Source organism: Mytilus trossulus, unplaced genomic scaffold (genome assembly GCF_036588685.1).
Source record: "Mytilus trossulus isolate FHL-02 unplaced genomic scaffold, PNRI_Mtr1.1.1.hap1 h1tg000122l__unscaffolded, whole genome shotgun sequence".
Taxonomy (NCBI): domain Eukaryota; kingdom Metazoa; phylum Mollusca; class Bivalvia; order Mytilida; family Mytilidae; genus Mytilus; species Mytilus trossulus.
The window spans coordinates 2,383,977-2,404,930 of NW_026963298.1; the positions used below are offsets into that span (position 1 = coordinate 2,383,977).

Below are 20,954 nucleotides of genomic sequence, written 5' to 3' on the forward strand. Positions count from 1 at the left end.
TTGTTGAAATAAAAGACGTTTATCAAAGAAGAGTGAAATTCAACACATTTAATCAATCACTTCATATACACAGTGAGATCTGTTTAATCCGAACCTCTTCTCGACTTAGGATTTTGTTCGATGTTCGATTTAATCAGGTTAACAACACACATCATTTGATATGACGGTGCATTCGAAAATGCTTGGTTTGTACAGGTTTTCGGTTAAGTCAGCTTTCACTGTATATAGGCTTCTTTTTCTTCTATGATAAATGTGGTTTTATAACTGACACATACCCATCCATCTTTATTACATCTATTTTGTTTTTTTAATTTATTATCAGTAGACTGAGGTTTTGTTTTAATAGTTGTGGTCAACCAGTATACAGATTTACCAATACCACAAGAAACTTTCCAAAACCACTAAAACGTGTAAACTATTATTGTTGTTTTTGAGTAGTACGCTTTAACATTGGCCTATTTGATATTTTTATAATATCCATTAAAGGAATCTGGATTTACAAAAACCAAGTAGCCTATTTGAAACATGCCCCCTCAGCCCCCCACCCACACACACCCAGCCCCCTCCCCTGAATATTTATCAGACTTAATTGGTAAACTTATTGTTATGAAAACAATATTCTAAAGAATAGCACAGTGCGTCAACATATGTGTGTCTCGCAGAATGGGTGTTGATACATTGTTTTTATTTAAATGCTAACGAAGACTTCAAATGTTTGTTTTTACGTGTGTCTCATCCTTTGTAATATTTTGAAAATAAAATATTAACAGACATGTTAATACAAGAATCCCATGGTTATTAACAGACATGTAAAATACAAGAATCCCATGGTTATTAACAGACATGTTAATACAATAATCCCATGGTTATTAACAGACATTTTAATACAAGAATCCCATGGTTATTAACAGACATGTTAATACAAGAATCCCATGGTTATTAACAGACATGTTAATACAAGATTCCCATGGTTCTTGTTGTTTCGTAAACTGTGACAAAAACATTTGATGAAATGCCATTGGAAGATGAGAACTTAACCTTCCTCACTGGTACACTGTTGGGAAGAGGACGTATACATGTCTCTACGGTTCATATTGAATAATCAAAACACCGACTTTGTTTTAGAGGGTCGTTCATGCCCGAACACCACCTTTAACATTGGAAAGATGTATTCCACAATAGTCTGATTTCTGTAATACTTAAACAATCAAATCGCTTTCACAAGGACAAATCACGAATGGAGAGTTGAATTGCACTGAACTTCAAAATATGCTGATCTCAGAAGAGTACACAAATATGCTGATCTCAGAAGAGTCCACAAATATGCTGATCGCTTTCATACCAAAATAATCTAATCACTGAAAAACGGGAACAGCTAATTCTGAATTGATTTTTCGCTGAACTCGAAATGCACAAATTATCAATTGGAATCAAAACAATTTTATTAAAAAAAATACAAAATTGTAATGTTAAATTTCTTTGTCTTTATTACAAATACTAATGTACTGAAACACCTGTACTTACAAAAAGTCAAATATCTTTACGAAGTCGACCGTAGATTTTTGTCAATGAAATTCATTTCCATTTTGATCACTTAAGATTTCTCTCCTATCGTTCATGGATAGTTACTTCTCATAAAACACGATCAGCTATAATGTTTCAAATTAAATGTAAAATATTTTTATTAATATAAAAATCTTCAAAAGGATATGACAAATTTTATGATGATGTGCAAAAGAAATAAACAGCAATACATTTAAAGTTCTGACGGTAAAATGGCTCCATTAACTAAATAAATCCACGTGAAATGTTGGTCGTCTGCAAATATTTGTACTGCATACTATATTAATGTTATTAACTTTCTTATTGACCACGCCCAATTGTTGTAAGGTAACCAATCAAAATATGTCCTATTATGGTGAAAAAATGTAAATTTAACTATTGGATAAAGAAGATAAAAGTTTGTACTGCAGACGACATAATTTTCTTAAGTCATGAATAATATTTATGAATTATCTTTTTTGAGGTTTATTATGAAAACTATCAGATCTGAGAAGAACTTAAAATAAAACCCAAGTGGATTGCGGTTGGGAAGTAGGCAGGACATGGTCTCTGATGTTAGCGATCGTCCTGATGAAAGTGATCTGTGTCAATTAATATCTCCTGCATATCGACAGAGGACTTCTTGAGGGTAATTAAGCAATTTTGATTATTACCCGATGATAAAGAGAAGAAACAAATGACATTTTAATTTTTTGCGATAATATTCTTGATATTAACACGGATTTTTCCTGAGGCTATTTAAGGAATACTTTAATGGTATGATCAGTTAACGAGATAAAGAATTTAATTACTGGTTTATCTTGAAGAAAATATTTGAGAAAGTTTTAAAACGAATTAAGATCGTTATCATCGAGAAATCTTAGGAACATGTATGTCTACCAGGGTGTGAAACGGACTAAAACCTGGCGACATATCCCGTAACTGTTAAAAAAAACCTCTCTACCTGGGAGTTTAACTTAATTAGGAAGCAGTTGATATTTTTACGAACCAAAAGGGATAATTTACTTCTTAATTTACATCTTTAAGTATATAGTTTACGTGGTGTGTTTTTGTAACTTTATAACAAGAAAGTAATTTTGACCATAGTAGAATGATCGTGAACTGCCGGGAAGTTCCGATGTGTAATTTTGACTATGCTTATTTTGACGATTAATTACAGAAATCATCAGTGTTTTGTGATTTTTTGGATACTACATACACTGACATTTTTATTCGCACCTGTCGGATCCCAATTAGTAGGTAAGTAACTATAATTACATTATTATGCTAATTTCTTATTACACCTTTTTACATTATTAGATATGTCAATTTTCTTAACTCTCACCTGTTATATATTTTGCCTACCTATACTTACAAATTTATTATTGTCATTCTATAACAATTTACTTTTTTTCTTGGTCGGGTTTTTCATAAAATCAATGTCATAAAATCCTTTTATAAAAATATGTTCTGTTCTAATTGTCTCAATGTCTGCAAACAATATTATAGATAGATTTAACAGTGCATTTTCATTAGTTAAACGGATAGTTCTGAAAATATTTATATCAAAGTAATAAATAGAAAAACTTTGATGTCAAAAGCCAATTTCCAAAACAGAAAATTATCAAAAGCAATAACAAATAAAAGTATTTATTATATTTTCATTATTAATACATTCATACATTTGCATTCCTCTATGAAACTTATTCGGTTAAAAATTGCAGTCGCTAACAATTGCTACAAATTTTAGTTTTATAATACCCTTTCGTTTAAAATTGACCAACTGCTAGCCAAAGAAATTGCAGATATATTCGTATGTTTTATTTTGGAATTCAGTTAAACCGTCTAGCAGCGTTCTTCTATTTGCAAGGCTTATTAGGTATAAGCCTATTAAATAAGATAAACAAAAGAAAACTTTTAAAATGAACGCGTGTGTAGAAACTTAAAAATCATACATGTACAATAAATATAACAAAGACAACTTACCCACAAATTTAGATTTAGAAAAATTCAGTATTTTTGTTTGTTTGATGAAATATTTTAAAAGTTTCACCTAAATAATTATTTGAAACTTTTTAACTGCATTTAGGTTTAGCGCTATAAAATCAGGTTTAATCCATCATTTTCCACATTTGAAAATGCCTGTACCAAGTCAGGAATATATGACAGTTCTTGTCCATTCGTTTTTGATGCATTTTGTTATTTGATTTTGCCGTGTGATTATGGACTTTCCGAATTGATTTTCCTCTAAGTTCAGTATTTTTGTGATTTTACTTTCGTTCAGATGTTTGGAAACATCATTTCTTAAGTATACGAATGCTTTCTTTAATATAAATTAAAGTTAAAAAAATATAACGAACTCCTAATACAATTCAAAACGGAAAGTCACTTTATCAAATTACAAGATCAAAAGCTCAAGCACATTAAACGAAGCTCGGAATTACAGCTGTCATATTTCTTATTTTGGTACAGATATTTGCTTCATGTAGAAAAAAATAATATTTTTTATCGAAAGATTTTATTTACGGATAGCGTATAGTATGTGTTTTAAAAGTATAAACCCTTTTTAATTTGAATCTGAAAAGTATAAAAATAAGATGTAAAGTGATTGCAATTAAACAGAGGCAACTAGCCCACTAGAAACAAAATAAGATATAGATATACTACAAATATGACATCGCGGCCTTCAACAATGAATATACAAAAGTCCTAAGATCAAGTGAATGTTTGATACGGATGTTAAGCAGTGCTAACCATATCTTAAGCATGCTCACGCTTCTGCACAAGAGCAGAAATATTGTAAAAAGGAAGATTTTAAACCAGAAGCAGAAATATTGTAAAAAGGAAGATTTCGAACCAGGTGCTCTGCATATAAGATTCTTCCACTCTGTATACTAAATATATCTACAAAAACCCCGGTACAATTCGATTAAAAATTATGACCTGCCGTGTTATATTGTTGCTGAAATAAATTACTCGTGACTCTCTTTATAAAGAAAAATATCATTTAAGATAATAATCCTAGATCCAATTTCATCGTAAGTAAATGCCAAACACAAGTACAGCGAAACCTGGCTAAACCGAATCCTGCATAAACCGAAATCCTGTATCAACGAAAGATGTTCATAAACACAGTCATATCAAAATGTATGCGATGAGAACCTGATAAAACCAGACATCGACCAAAACCGAACTTAATCTAAAGTCCTGAAGAGGTTCGGTTTAGCCAGGTTTCACTGTATTAACTTTGATAAACTTATTATACAGGGATGATGGGTGTCGCATACTGTTTCTTAAATATAAGACGTAAAGTCAATTTTCAAATGCATTAATCCTGCGTCAACGATCAAACTTAAGTTAATTAAAACTAAAATTCCATGTGTCCGAAGCGCTTTTCTAAATTTTCCTTTGCTAAAAAAAGTAAACATTTGAAAGATAGAGACGTAAAAAAGGCTAGGAGCTACTTAATCAAAAGAAACAGCCAAAGAAGTGATTTTCTAGATTTGCCTTCTTCGGGAATGCTACAAAAGTAAACATTTGAAAACAAGGGACTTTAACATACGAACCTACGTTGGAGGCTATTCGACCAAAAGGAACCTATTAAAAGGGAATAGCGAGAGTTTTTCTAGATTTATCTCATAGGGAATGCTTAAAATTAAACATTTACAAGCTAGGAATGTAAAAATACGTACATGTAGCTACGTTAGAGGCTATTTGACCAAAAGGAAGCCAAAATGAAATAGCCAGAGAAGCAGTTTTTTAATCAATCTCCACAAGAGAAGATCAAATGTAAACATTGGAAATCGAGAAATGTAAAAGTACGTAGCCACGTTGGGATTTTTTTTTGACCAAACGGAACCTAGAAGGTATAAAATAACGTTGAAACGCTTTTTTGTTTAGATTAACAATCATTATGAATGCCCAAACATAAGCATTTGACCTGAAGCTAGATATGTAAAAATACGTAGACACGTGATGAGCTATTCGACTAATAGGAACCTATTTTCATTTCTATATGGAAGCTTTTCTAAATTTTCCTTCACCAGAAATGTTGCATTTTTTTTCATTCCCCCTTAATAATTAAAGAAACAATGAAATGCACTTTTTTACACATTCTTACAAGAAGAAAGGCTAACATATACCTAACAACCCAAAAGCCAAACTTTCAATTGCTTGTAAATTTGAGCAACTTATTGGTCATTTGACAATTGAGTTTTATATGGATATCTGTGCCTGCCTTGTATCTCCCGATATATCGTAGTTTTGGGTGGCTGTCAGATTGACAAATATTCACGTCTCAATCAACCATATAATATTTTCAAAGTGAAAATAGGTTCCTCTACCAAGTCAGGAATATGACGCTTGTTATCCATTCTCAGAGTTCAATATTTTTTTATATTACTTTTTGTTATGAAGTGATGTTACACCATTAGTAAATAGACAAATTCGAGATATCGCTTGAACCCTTATTTCTTTTAAGATTACTCACAAACACGTCTATGTACACAGAAGGCCTGCTAATATAAATAAATACTAAATGTTTCACATTGTGATGCTTTCTTAATCTGGCTGTAATTATTAAAATAAAGAACCAGAAAATATTTTAAATGAAAATTAAAAAAAAATGTTCACCATTTTAAGCATTTGTCCATTGTGGTACCACCAATTTATTTATTAAAATTCACCAGAGAATTCTACCTGGACTTCAGGAGCCTGTAATTCAGTGGTTGTCGTTTGTTTATGTGTTACATATTTGTTTTTCGTTCATTTTTTACATAAATGAGGCCGTTAGTTTTGTCGTTTGAATTGTTTGACATTGTCGTATCTGGACCTTTTATAGCTGACTATGCGGTAAGGGCTTTGCTCATTGTTGAAGGCCGTACGGTTACCTATAGTTGATAATGTTTGTTTCATTTTGGTCTTTTGTGGATAGTTGTCTCATTGGCAATAATACCACATCTTCTTTTTTATATTTGTTTATAAATTCGTTATGTAAAATTGCCTTTCCTGTATATTCTTGCCTGAGCTTTTAGCTTACCATATTACAAAACTATACACATGGTAAAAAATCATACGTACATATGTATATGTATATGTATATACGTGCTGTATATGAATTGAGTTTAAAAGAAATTAAGTCATATATCAGGGACCGCAAAGTGATATTCACCTATGATAATAATGATCTAAAAATCTAATTTAACTGTTTTTACTGCAGTTCCGGGGTTCATTGGTATTCGTAGTAGGGAATATTTATTGAAATAATGACTAAATTTGCATCTTTTTCCAATTTAATATATGGCTGCATATTATCATACAGAGAGCAGATGTTTTATTAATCATATTTCGTACTTTTATAAAATTGATCGACTTCTAGATAGATTTCATCATTGTATTAATTAATTTAAAAATAGAAATGGATTGTAATTTTTTTTATTTACATATCGATACGAAACAATAGAAGTACAAATTAACGTTTAGGATTAGATATTGAATATTTTAAAGTTTATTTTAAATGTCAACAATGCTATTATAAATCATGAATTGGTTTTGTCAGATTTGTTTTATGTCACAGATTAAGAAAACAAACGTTCGCGGCATCTTGGTGGACGACAATTGTTGCATTTGCTTGTTTTATGATCTCTGTAATTGAATATTTGTATATATTAAATTATAAATCATTGAAAGAGAGAAAAAGAGACTAAACATTCGTCAATTAATAGCAGCGAGTTGCTTTTCAAATAATACATGTAACTATTCAGAGGGAGAGACCAAATAACACATATATTCAAAATGTGTAAAAAAGAAGATGTGGCATGATTGCCAATTAGACAACTTTCCACAAAAGACAAAAATGGGTTAAACATGTTAGCGGGATTCCAACCCTCCCCCTAACCTAGGACAGTGGTTTACCAGTACAACATAAGAATGAACTGTGGCATTGTTAAACATGTTTAGAGGACCACCAACCCTCACCCAAACTAATGAGTACAGTGTTGTCAAAGTACAACAAAAAACGAAATAAAAAAGTCTGTCGAAAAAGGTATAGCTCATCAGATGGATACACATAGACACACATCTAAAAAAACACACAGAACGGACGTGGCTGAGTACTTGTACATCTTAACAACAAAAAGACATTAAGTACATATCTGAGATTATTCGCAGTTACTGACACCTACAATTTTTTAGTTCAAAGCCAAAAAAACCTTGCAGGGGCGGATGCAGCAATTTTAAAGGGGGGGGGGGGGGGGGTCCCAACCCAGGATAAAAAAAGGGGGAGGGGTTGGACCACATGTTCCCATTCAAATATATTGATCGTCCCCAAAAAGGGGGTTTCAACCACCAGACCCCCTGGATCCGCCACTGACTGGTTTATTTTCGACTATTAGTTTGAATGTCCCTCTGTTATCATTCTACTCTCTTCTTTTCAGTGACAAATTAACTTTTCTATCATAAATGCTTACTGGAATGTTTTAGAGAAAACACTTATGAAAGTTTTAGAAAATTTTAACACTTGAAAATTATTTTAGATAAGCTACCACTATTTATTACCAACAGGCGTTTATTTTTATAATTTTTTTTTTTTTTTTTTTTTTAAATATTTTGACCTAGGACTGAAAATTTATATATTCATTCATTTCTTTAATTATTGGTTTGCTTAACGTCCAGTGACAAATATTCAATGCATGTTCTTGTCGATTGGTTGAAACCAAAGTACATATAGCGCTTCGTGTGAGTTCATCATAAGTGTATACTAGTATATATAACCTACATGTATGTTGACTAAGAGTTGCAAAGTCATGATACAGGGATGATGACCCTTCTCGTACAAGCCTCTAACGTTTACCTCTTTCTTTTATTTGAAATGCACTAAGGACCGCTGATCACTTCGACGTTAAATATCGTCTGGTTCAAGTCATAAATATCGCATTAAAATATCATTACTGTAAATAGCTCCGAGAAAAATATAGCATCAAACACATTTTCTACCCGCAAAATCACGATAAATAGTTAAATAGTTAGCTGGGGTAATGATAAGTGTGACAGAATATAACAGTTAGGCTATGTTTTTCTGTATATGACAATTGGCATTAAAATTTAAGTTAGAACATGTACATAAATATAAAACTAGCAAGTACAATTAAAACATTTCAAGTGACTTGCAGTGGAAATGAATATAACACTTGAAAACCTACGTGCATCCGAAGCCCTTTCTTGAGAATGTAAAACCACAAAGACACCGAAAGCAAAGATGTAAAAGTACTTGAATACGCGTGTAAACTATTGAAATAAACCTCTTTTTAAATGTATTTGTATTCCCGTGCTTGTATTTCTTAACATAATTTCCTTGATATAGGATTGCTGCTCACAAGGAAGCTATTAAAACAAGAGTTCCAAATGGTGAAGTTGAAATCATCCTTTCGTAAATTTTACGGACGCCATCACGAGTTGGTGGACCGTTATTGGATAACCGTTTCACAAATGATATCGGATATGTTCCTTACGTCGTAACTACAATCCCCTTCCCTTTCATGAATGTGACCTACCGAATAAGACTATTTACCGGATTTGTAATCACATAAGCAACACGACGGGTGCCACATGTGGAGCAGGATCTGCTTACCCTTCCGGAGCACCTGCGATCACCCCTAGTTTTTGGTGGGGTTCGTGTTGTTTATTCTTTAGTTTTCTATGTTGTGTTATGTGTACTATTGTTTTTCTGTTTGTCTTTTTCATTTTTAGCCATGGCGTTGTCAGCTTGTTTTAGATTTATGAGTTTGACTGTCCCTTTGGTATCTTTCGTCCCTCTTTTACAATACCCTTTCCTTTTCACGAATGTGATCTACCGAATTGACTTTTTACCGGATTTAAAATAACATAAGCAACACGACAGGTGCCATATGGAGAGCAGGATCTGCTCACCCTTCCGGAGCACCTGATATCATCCCCATTCAGATTTGGTAGGGTTCGTGTTGCTTAGTCTTTATTATCGTTTTCTATAGGTTGTGTCTTTTGTACTATTTTTTGTCTGTTCGTCTTTTTTATTTTTAGCCATGGGGTTGTCAGTTTATTTTCGATCTATGAGTTTGACTGTCTCTCTGGTATCTTTCGTCTCTCTTTTTATATGCTATACTATCACCTTACTGTCCCACTCGTCGGGTACTAGGCTTTAATTCGGTGGTATCAAGTTATTTGTTGCTTCATATTATATTTGTATGTTAGAGCTGTTCGTTTCACTGGTCCAAAGCTTACAACTACTAATTATACTGGTCTTTGGAACATTTTTGGAACTAACAGCAAAGCTTCTCTTATTTCAGTCCTGGAGGAACATCTGATCAGCACAAAACTTATGACAATTTATTATTGGTCCTTTCATTTCTGACTGAAACTTTCAATAGAAAATTAACGCAAAAAAGGTATAATATAAGAAACATATCATTGATTTTGGTTCAACATTTCTTGTAAATGAAAATAAGACACTACGACATATCAATGAGTGCAATTAAACACGACACTGCAGTATCGGTTCTGCTCATTATTGAAGACCTACGGTAACCTAAGGTTGTTAACTACTACGGCTGCTATGTCATTTTAATTTCTTGTGGATAATTTTAGTTGCAATCGTACCACATCTACATACTACCATACTAAATACAAATAAACAAAATCGTTTATTTTATTATTTTAAGACTCCGCGTAATTTCTGGTTAAAATGATGACTAACAAAAAATATCATTGTGGTGATGTCGCAATATTATAGATTTAATATTTTGTCTGTTTCAGACAATAATAATAATCATACTACTGAACTGATGTTATCTTAAAGGACCCAATTTTGTTTCTGTTCAAAGGAAAGAAGATGGTCTATTTTGGTAAAATAGTTTGTCCTTTATCTTATAGTATTTTTATCTTACCACAAAGGCATAAGTGTATTGTAAAAATTATATTCTTATTGTTCGTATAACGTCGAGGAATTTTCCCCATTGAATTGACATACGAGTGGCATTGACACACATACTGTTGTATAGAGGAACTTTAAAAGGCGTACCAGAATAATTATATATGGTATTCAAACAAAAATGAAAAGTCATATATATAATTTTATGAATTAAAAACCTAAGTGTTTGGTGAAAATAAAATTTTCAAGCATGTTTATGTAATGCTATTATATACGAATATTCAGAAGCTGGTTCATTCGTTAATCTAAAGTTTCTTTTTGTCAAGCGAATAGTTCTATATGGTATTCAAACAAACATGAAAGTCATATATATATAATTTTATGAATTAAAACCCTAAATGTTTGGTGAAAATAAAATTGAATATTCAGAAACTGGCATATTCGTTAATCTAAAGTTTCGACCTTTTTGTCAAAATCATTAACGCTGATAATTCAGTCGTTTTATTCCGCTGCTTTACGACAACATTGCGAACATTGAGAAAATCAGAAAACTGACGAGTTCGTTTTTCGTTAGATCGTCGAATTCCCCCCCCCTCCCCCACTGTTCACAAATCAACTTAGGAATAGTTCTGGTTGTTAACATCGGTCCATTATTTCGTTACTCTGATTGATATGTGACAATATTCTATTTCATCATTGAAAAGTGAATCCAAGCAATATTTGTTAAAAGCATTTCAATTAATTTAAATTCCAATTTATCTTTATATCAAGCTTATTATAAACCACTACTTTGATGTACATGTTAATATTTCAAAATTGAATAAAAACAAAACAATTTGTAAATGAATTTAAGAAGATCTACAACTGCCAAACATAAAGCTGTTCATTTCAGGACTGAATGAAGATATAAAATCAATAGAGAAATATGAAGAACTCATCATTTTAAGAGATAAATCAACGCCTATGTTGTCAATTTCCTAATCAGATATCATCTCACACTTACCAAAGAATGAAATAATATTCTAAATGTATCTAGACGAAACAAATGGGAATTGATCAAGTAATATCCCTCAACAAACATTGTTTCCTGATGCATGAGGTCTGTAAGGGATAGAAGTCCATAAATTTCTAATTTCGTTTTTGATTTTTTCAATATTGGTCCCCTTATTACTTTTATTTTTAATTATTGCCCTGTTTTTCTATATTATGTAGCAAAATCTCGAATTTTTGAAATACATCCTTTTAATCATATATTTTTTCAACCCCCCTTAATTCCTCTTTGTATTTCTATATCTCGACACAGTGTTCATCCTTTACTGATTCTGGACGTTTTGACGAATTAATGGTCATGAAAAATCTTATAACATTGATGTAATCAAGATAATGCTTCCTATTTTTTCTTACGGTCATCTGTGTCCAGACGATATTCAACATATTGGCTAAGATGTAATACAGATAGGACTGTCTTTTATGATGTAATTACGAATTTTGATTGTGTATAAATGAGGAACCGCTGTAATAAATCGTATTTTTTTAGACCTTGTCAATAAAATTGACGGAGAACATAAGAGTTGTATTAATACATTTTTTTTATCGGAATATAATTCACATGATATGAATCACTGTCTGTCGTTCAACGATCTCTATCACTTACACTCTTGTAACTGGTACACAATCAACGCCCTCTATCGGTCAAATGCTGCTCCATTTTGTAACAATAGAGAATGGTATTTGGATTGGAATATTTGCCATCATACAAAAATAATTTCACAAAAAATATAATTACAATAAATAAATGAGTAAAAAGAAAATTATATACTAATACAAAGTCATCGAAAAAAAGAGAAAATATGATGAAGTCAGGGGGCGGATCCAGTCATTTTAAAAACAGGGGGTTCCAAACCTAGGGTAAAAAGGGGGTGTTCAAACTACATGTCCTCATTGAAAAGCATTGATCGTCCAACAAAAGGGGGGTTCCGGAGAAAGCTCGTTATCATCGGTTATGATTGATTAAATATCTCTTCAACTGTTTCGGGTCTGTTATATATCCGGCTTGGGTTTAAAATATTCGACTCTTAGCCAGTGGTGACTAGCGGTTCTGGGGTTGAAGTCATAAAACTTTGCTCACTGCTGTTTTTTTAGTTTCTTTTCTTTTCACAAAATTATCCGACCTTTAAAAAAAAATGCCTTTGGCTACACCTTAATATTCATAATATTTTCAGTTCATATTTATGGTTCAAAAACGCTAAAATCCAGGAGCTTACGGGGGAGGGTTCAACCCTGGTCCCCCTACCAGGGCTGTGTCCTTGACCCACTGGGGGGATAACTTCAACATCAGCCTAGCTACGCCACTGTTAGCGGTTCTGGGGGTGAAGTCATAAAACTTTGCTCACTGCTCGGAGCACACAGTTCATGCTCGAAACACGAAAGCCAGCATTTTGATTGGTTGATTTTGGAGAATGATATAAACAACTGACTGGAAAGTTTGAAGACTTCAAGGACTTCAAGGCTTGATGACAGCTACTCCAGAAAAAGCACTTTCAAACTAGTGAAGTGCTGATTTTATTTAATTGAGCCACCTCGAAAACGTTTTTTAAAAGTCCATAGACAATGAAAAGAATAAGTTTGGGGAATTTGTGAATTGCAATTTTTAACAATTTGTAGCGTGAATAAATCAATCATATAATCCAAGTCCATTTCGTTCTTCGGGTAAGTCCGTACATTTCGTCAAATTAACGGACTAACCTTGCTTACTTAAGAAAAAAAACCCACACAAGATATAAAGATTTCGTAGATTGTCCCCCTTGTTTATTGTAAGAGAATTTTACCATATCATCAAATTGTCCCCATACATTAATCATGAATTTGTTCTTAATGAGTACATATAGCCTCGCTTTAATCCATTCTTACCTATCATTTTTACCTTATAGATTGACTAGGTGATAACCAGGTGTTTCATGACAGACAATCAGCACTTTACCATCACAATGTCAAAATATAAAAAGGAAATCGATCACGAAAACCTATTATCCGGACAGGCAAATTGAAATGGGACAAACTACTTTGTTAAAGTTTTGATGAAAATCTTTATACTTTTCAAAGTAATGTATTAAGTTTCACATACTATTTAACCAACCGAATGTTAAACCTTATGATAAATGTTCATCGCTTTTGCATTAAAATTAATTCTTCAGGGTATATTTTAAGCAAAGAATGTTTGCTTCATTTGTAAATGATTTAAAACACATTTATCATATGAAAGATGCAGTCATCTTTATGGTGACGTTGCGGTACGAGCTCATTATGACTTATGTTTTGTAAAAAGGATGAGGAAAAGGCATTTCTAGAACGTTAGCGTAATGAAGCATATGTATATATTATAAACAATTGCTAGGAGCGTGCATATTCTCTGTATCTGATCGTTATAGGACACTCATCAGTAGAACAAGAGCATCATTTGTTAGAGTTTACATTCCATAGACTTTTCAAAATGACTTTATCAGTTTGCTTTCATGTTGTAATGTTACGCCACTATCTTAGGGGAAGTTTGGGTCCCCACACGCTGGTTCAACCAAAAACCTGCAATTCTGTGTAATTTGCGTTGTTTTCTGTGTGTTGTTGCGGAAGTTTGAACCCCAACACACACGCTAAACCAAGACACATTCTCTATATGTACTTGTCCCAATCCAGCGCCATGTAATTCAGTGGTTGTCGCTTTGGTTGCTGTCTGTCATATTTGATTACCGTTTATTGATTTTGCGTAAATGATGCCATTAGTTTTCGCTTTTGAATTGAATTGAATTCTCTTAAATTTGTTTTTCCGGAGCTCTTTGAATAAGGCATTGAATTGCCAAAGTATTTATTTTCCCTGTCGTTAAAGGGGTAGGGGTCTGAGCCCCACACACTTGCTTAACCCTGTAACACTCTCTGTGTTCTTAGCTTAATCCAGAAGCCTTTATTTGATTCAGTGGCAATTTCATGTTGCTGTCTGACTTTTTTTCTATCTTTATTGTTTTGGCTATAAATCAGGCCGTTAGTTTTTGTTTTTGAATTGTTTTTTTCTTTTGTCTTGTACGCGGAGCTTATTGAATAAAATTGAGAATGGAAATCGGGAATTTGTCAAAGAGAAAACAACACGACTATAGAACAGACAACGGCAGAAGGTCACCAATAGGTCTTCAATGCAGCGAGAAACTCCCGTACCAGGAGGCGTCCTTCAGCTAAAGGCTGTATATTGCTCTATAGTTGCTTACATATATTTCAATTTGTTTCTTGTGGATTGTTACAATCATAATTCATGTTAAATCTTTGACCAAGTAAATGTAATCTATTTTGTTTTGAGAATCGCTTTTACTTGATGTTAAATCTTTGACCAAGTAAATGTATTCTATTTTGTTTTGAGAACCGCTTTTACTTGATGTTAAATCTTTGACCAAGTAAATGTTATCTATTTTGTTTTGAGAACCGCTTTAACTTGATGTTAAATCTTTAACCAAGTAAATGTAATCTATTTTGTTTTGAGAATCGCCTTTACTTGATGTTAAATCTTTGTATAAGTAAATGCAATCTATTTTGTTTTGAGAATCGCTTTTAAAATTGGAAACACAAATTGTTGTAGTCTGAATAATGAAAAACCATTCACCCAAAATTAAAGTTCAAAGTTGTATTTTACATGTTTGTTTTTTATCCCGATGCACAACTTGCAATAAAATAAAACACAATAATCGTTTGAAAAAAGTTAACAATTGGCAAACACAAAATCAGGCTTACACATCGTTAATTTGAAAAAGATATATATATATATTTTTTTTAAATATGTATCGAAATACCAGACGCTCTATAAGGTCTATAAGCTTGCGAGTGATCGAGATATGATATATTGCTGAAATATAAAGACCATATTTATTTTTTTAAATAGATGTATTATTTCATGCTGTTCTGCGTTGTGTTATTTAACGCATTTTTCAATTTTAAAATATTTCATTCAATCTTTTTTTTTAAATGTCGATGTATTATAAAGAAGTTATTTAACGAACTACTAAATAACCGATTATGGCTGTCAGTTAACATTCATTTAAAATTTGCTAAATCAGGCAAAAATATGAATTGCTTGATTGAGTTAACATACGACGAAGTTATTTTTCTGTATATTTAAGACCTACAATATAAAAATGTACATTCTGATATTGTTCTGATTGTTACTTTGTCGAAACAAAATTTAAAGGATGAAAATGTGAAAATTTGAAAATTAATAAAAATTTACTAACTTAAATGAAAGAAAGTGATATTACAGTTTTGTCGATGAAAATATAAAAAGAACACGTAAATGCATAAAACATGTCATTTTTTGTACAGAACTAAGGCCGTTAGTTTCTCGTTTGAATTATTTTACTTTGTAATTTCGGGGCCTTTTATAGCCGACTATGCGGTATGTGCTTTGCTCATTGTTGAAAGCCGTATAATACGGTGACCTATAGTTGTTAATTTTTGTGTAATTTTTGTCTCTTGTGGAGAGTTGTCTCATTGGCAATCATGCCACATCCTCTTTTTAAAGTTTAGGTCATCTCGATTATAGCACATATATATGATTACAACATAAATAGTACTAACATCGTACGCAACGACAGTGTATAAAATTGATTGCTAAAACGTCTAATGAAAAATATATCATGTCGTAACAAATAAACATAAAGGGGTATCCCGGGAATGTAGACGAATATCTTGTAAGGTCTTCATGCATACTGGCAGGAGTATGGCAATTGTTTTCAATCGATTGTGCTAAGTGATAAGACCTTACTTTTGATTTTTGTAAGTTTGAATAAACTTCCCCTTTTAAAAGTTCGTTGGTATTTTGTTGTTAATCCCTTTTTTTAACAAAAGTCCTTTTGAAAAAGTAAACTCACAAAAGTACTGAACTCCGAGGAAAATTCAAAACGGAAAGTTCCTAATCAAATGGCAAAATCAAAAGCTCAAACACATCAAACGAATGGATAACAACTGTCATATTCCAGACATTTTCTTATGTAGAAAAATGGTGGATAAAGCCTTGTTTTATTGCTAACTAATCTTTTCTCTTGTATGCCAGTCGCATAAAATTCTACTTAAAAAAGATACTCCATTTTGATTTACATTGATTTTATTTTGTAGGAACCATATCTCGGTGTGATACGGAAGGAGAAGACATTTACATAGAAGGAATTACGGGTCCGTGTATTCGGTGTTTTTGTAAGGTAAGTGTTGATATGATTTAAACACCAATGACGGATTAAGCGGGGGGTTGGGCGTCTTATGGGGCTTTCCAAGGGTTGGAACCTCGTTTTTGACGATCAATGCATTTTAATGGGGATATATGTAGTTGGAACATATAGAAACCCTTGTTCAAAAATGCCTGGATCCGCCCCTGGGTACACTTTTTCAACATTCTAAAGTATGTATCTAAAAAAAAAATGCTATCATTGTCGCCTATGGGGAAATTATTTGTTTATTTTAGTCTGTATGCAGTACATATAGTACATGATCTCCCTCTTCTCTTCTTTAACTTAATATGTTTTAAATCATTATCAGTTAAGAGTTTAAAACCTTCAGTTAAGACGACCCTCCCTATCTAAATCTTGAAAAAGCCATAAGGATTTATAAATCACATAAATATATTTTAATATATGTTGTAATTGAATTACGCAGCTACAAATCTTCATTTCGAAATTGTATAATCTGCAGATTTCACGCAACTGTCTGATTCTTTTTTTTATATTTATATATTACAGCGCAATTTAAATACGCATTGTCTTAAAAGAAAATAGAAAGAAAAATTGCGAAAAACAAAATCATTGTTGAAATGGAAGTGCAAAATTAGGGTCATTGCAATGCGTCGGTTTGTTGCACGTGGGTGACCGTCATTCCGATGATCAGAAAGTCATTTTATGACGAAATTAGATTCTCGCCCAAACAGACAATTATAATGAGTTTCCAACAGGGTTAATTTTCTCTTTCACAATAGAATACCAAAATATGTGCACCTTTTATCAAAGCATAAGATACCACAACGTATTTAATCTTCCACGATTATTTTAGATCGTACCATTTGCTACGTGACTCAATAAAATATCAATTCATTTACACGCACTGAACTTATTAATATAATTTTTATATCATAAAAGATTGTTTAGGTAGAATCTTTGTGAAAAATGATAGGTCTCGTTTTGCTTAAGTGCAAATAAAGGGTTGCTTGTTAGAAGTAAACCTGTAGGCTAAAACATACAATAAGATTTTAACAAACTATCAAGTTTATGTTGACCTTAAATATTGAAAAAAGTGCGATTAGACTAAATTTTACAATAAAATTCCAATCTACTATCAAGTTCGTGTTGACCCCATAAGTTGAAAAAAAGTGCGCTTAGACTACAGCATACAATCAGATCCCGCTGCCCCTAGCATGTGCTTATGATAAAACATAAAATAAGATTTAAACGCACTATCATATTTTCTTGATCTGATTTATAGGAAAAGTGCGCAGAGACTAAAACTTACAATAAAATCCCGATGCGCTGGAAATATTAAACAACATGCGCTAATGAAGTATACAATAAGATACAAGAGTATTACCAAGTTCTAATTGACCATATGTACTGAACAAAATGAGCGCTAAGTGGACAACTGTTTTAATATTTTTTTTCAAAGGACAACTCTAGTTTATTTCTTTACGCTTTTTGTATTAGACAAGATTCCTACCAGGGCTGATTTTACATTTTCCAAATCCTGGTACCCCAAATTCCTACCCCCATATCTTGTCCACTAAGGACTAAATTCTCTTTTATCTTTTTGTTTTCTGCTTGCTGCAGAATTGATATTCGGCTTTAGAAAACTTGACGCAATTGTCAACAACCTGTTTGCATGACAAATCTAATAAATATGTATTGTCTTGTGTAAATTTGTCTTTCTGTCTTTCGAGGCGCGCCAAAACAACTTAAAAGACACATGCAATCATACCTCCCCGCATATTTACCATAATAATTTTTCGTCAAATTAAGCAATGTAAAAATTAGCATAAACGGTCTAAATTATGTCTAGAAACGGTATTCATATAAATCAAACAAGACACATGTAAAAAACATAGATACTATTTCACACCTATTCGAACGTAACTGACATCTTTTGTGATCAATTATTTCATAATACAAGCAATAAAACATAATGAGATATTTTACACCCCCATCAAGTCACAAAATTATGTAACATAAAATACTTGACGGACGCGTAGTAAATATATTAACACTTGTAAAAACAATTGTCGTAACTGCCGTCTCAGTTTAAAGAAAGGGGGATACTCATCAGTCTTAAACGCAAGACGATTCACTGAGAATACCATGACCAAAAGACACAAGACCATTCACTGAAAATACCATGACCAAAATACACAGGACGATAAACTGAGAATATCAAGATCAAAAGACACCAGACCATTCACTGAGAATACCATCACCATAAGACACAAGACGATTCACTCAGAATACCATGAACAAAAGACACAGAACGATTCACTGAGAATACCATGACCAAAAGACACAAGACGATTCACTGAAAATACCATGACCAAAAGACACTAGACGATTCACTGAGAATGCCATGACCAAAAGACACTAGACGATTCACTGAGAATATCATGACCAAAAGACACAGGACGATTCACTGAGAATACTATGACCAAAAGTCACAGGATGATTCACTCAGAATACCATGACCAAACGACACAGGACGATTCACTCAGAATACCATGACCAAAAGACACAAGACGATTCACTGAGAATACCATGAACAAAAGACACAGAACGATTCACTGAGAATACCATCACCATAAGACACAAGACGATTCACTCAGAATACCATGAACAAAAGACACAGAACGATTCACTGAGAATACCATGACCAAAAGACACAAGACGATTCACTGAAAATACCATGACCAAAAGACACTAGACGATTCACTGAGAATACCATGACCAAAAGACACAAGACGATTCACTGAGAATACCATGACCAAACGACACTAGACGATTCACTGAGAATACCATGACCAAAAGACACAGGACGATTCACTGAAAATACCATGACCAAAAGTCACAGGATGATTCACTCAGAATACCATGACCAAAAGACACAGGACGATTCACTCAGAATACCATGACCAAAAGACACAAGACGATTCACTGAGAATACCATGAACAAAAGACACAGAACGATTCACTGAGAATACCATAACCAAAAGACACTAGACGATTCACTGGGAATACCATGACCAAAAGACACTAAACGATTCACTGAGAATACCATGACCAAAAGACACAGGTTGATTCACTGAGAATACCATGACCAAAAGTCACAGGACGATTTACTCAGAATGCCATGACCAAAAGACACAGGACGATTCTTTCAGAATACCATGACCAAAAGACACAAGACGATTCACTGAGAATACCATGACCAAAAGACACATAACGGTTCACTGAGAATACAAAGACCAAAAGACACAGGACGATTCACTGAGAATACCATGATCAAAAGACACACGACGATTCACTGAAAATACCATGACCAAAAGACAGTAGATGATTCACTGACAATACCATGACCAAAAGACACATAACGATTCACTGAGAATACCATGACCAAAAGACGCAGGACGATTCACTGAGAATACCATGACCAAAAGACACAAGACGATTCACTGAGAATACCATGACCAAAAGACACAGGACGAATAGATAAACACTCCGAATAAAATACGATGGGGTCGTTTATACGTGTACCTTGTGGTATATGTGTTGATCAATGTTGAAGGCCGTATGATGACATATAGCTGCTAACTTCTATATCATTTGGTCTTAAGAAGAGATTTGTTTCATTGGCAATGATAAAACATGTGTTTTTTAATATTTCCAATGTACATGTATATGGAAACGGTAGCCCACAAACAATCGCAATTAAAACAAATATGGAGATAAGCTTTCAATCAAGGCAGGTATAAAGAAAATGTTTTAAGCTTACGATTTTAATCGTCCACATAACACCGAAACAAATGATTTACCATGATGAACCCTATACAAACGCACGGAGAATGAGTACATATCATTGGCAAGGAAAAGCAGGCCCCGCTTCGCAGATGCAACCTGTGCCCTTGATAATAAAGTCAATGTAATAAGTCGTTACAGGTTACAGTCGGTTTAGCATTACAAATAACATCCACCTTTTTAAACTAAGAAATTTGGAACTGGCAATAAATGTCAATAATATTCTCTCACAATAAACAAAAAAAATAAAATCAATTAATATGTTAAAAACAATATTCCCTACTGACAGCGTTTATATCTGGCAGTTACTGTTGACTGGTTATGGTGATCAATTACAAGCATGCTTCATCTCACAATGATATTTTATTCGTGTCATTGTTTACATTTCAATGTCATGCGTACTTTAAGGTGGTACATAACACTACAGGGAGATAACTCTTTAAGAA

The 20,954-nt window shown here is 32.9% G+C and overlaps 1 protein-coding gene across 1 annotated transcript in view; it reads left to right on the forward strand.

Moving 5' to 3' along the window:
* Positions 1-1,963: 1,963 nt before the first annotated feature.
* Positions 1,964-20,954, forward strand: part of LOC134700111 (BMP-binding endothelial regulator protein-like) — a 48,696-nt gene continuing 29,705 nt past the window's right edge. Inside the window, exons 1-2 of the mRNA XM_063561484.1 lie at positions 1,964-2,802; positions 16,592-16,674. Coding sequence (XP_063417554.1) covers positions 2,697-2,802; positions 16,592-16,674 — 189 coding nt within the window. The 5' untranslated portion in view covers positions 1,964-2,696. The remainder of the gene's footprint in view (positions 2,803-16,591; positions 16,675-20,954) is intronic.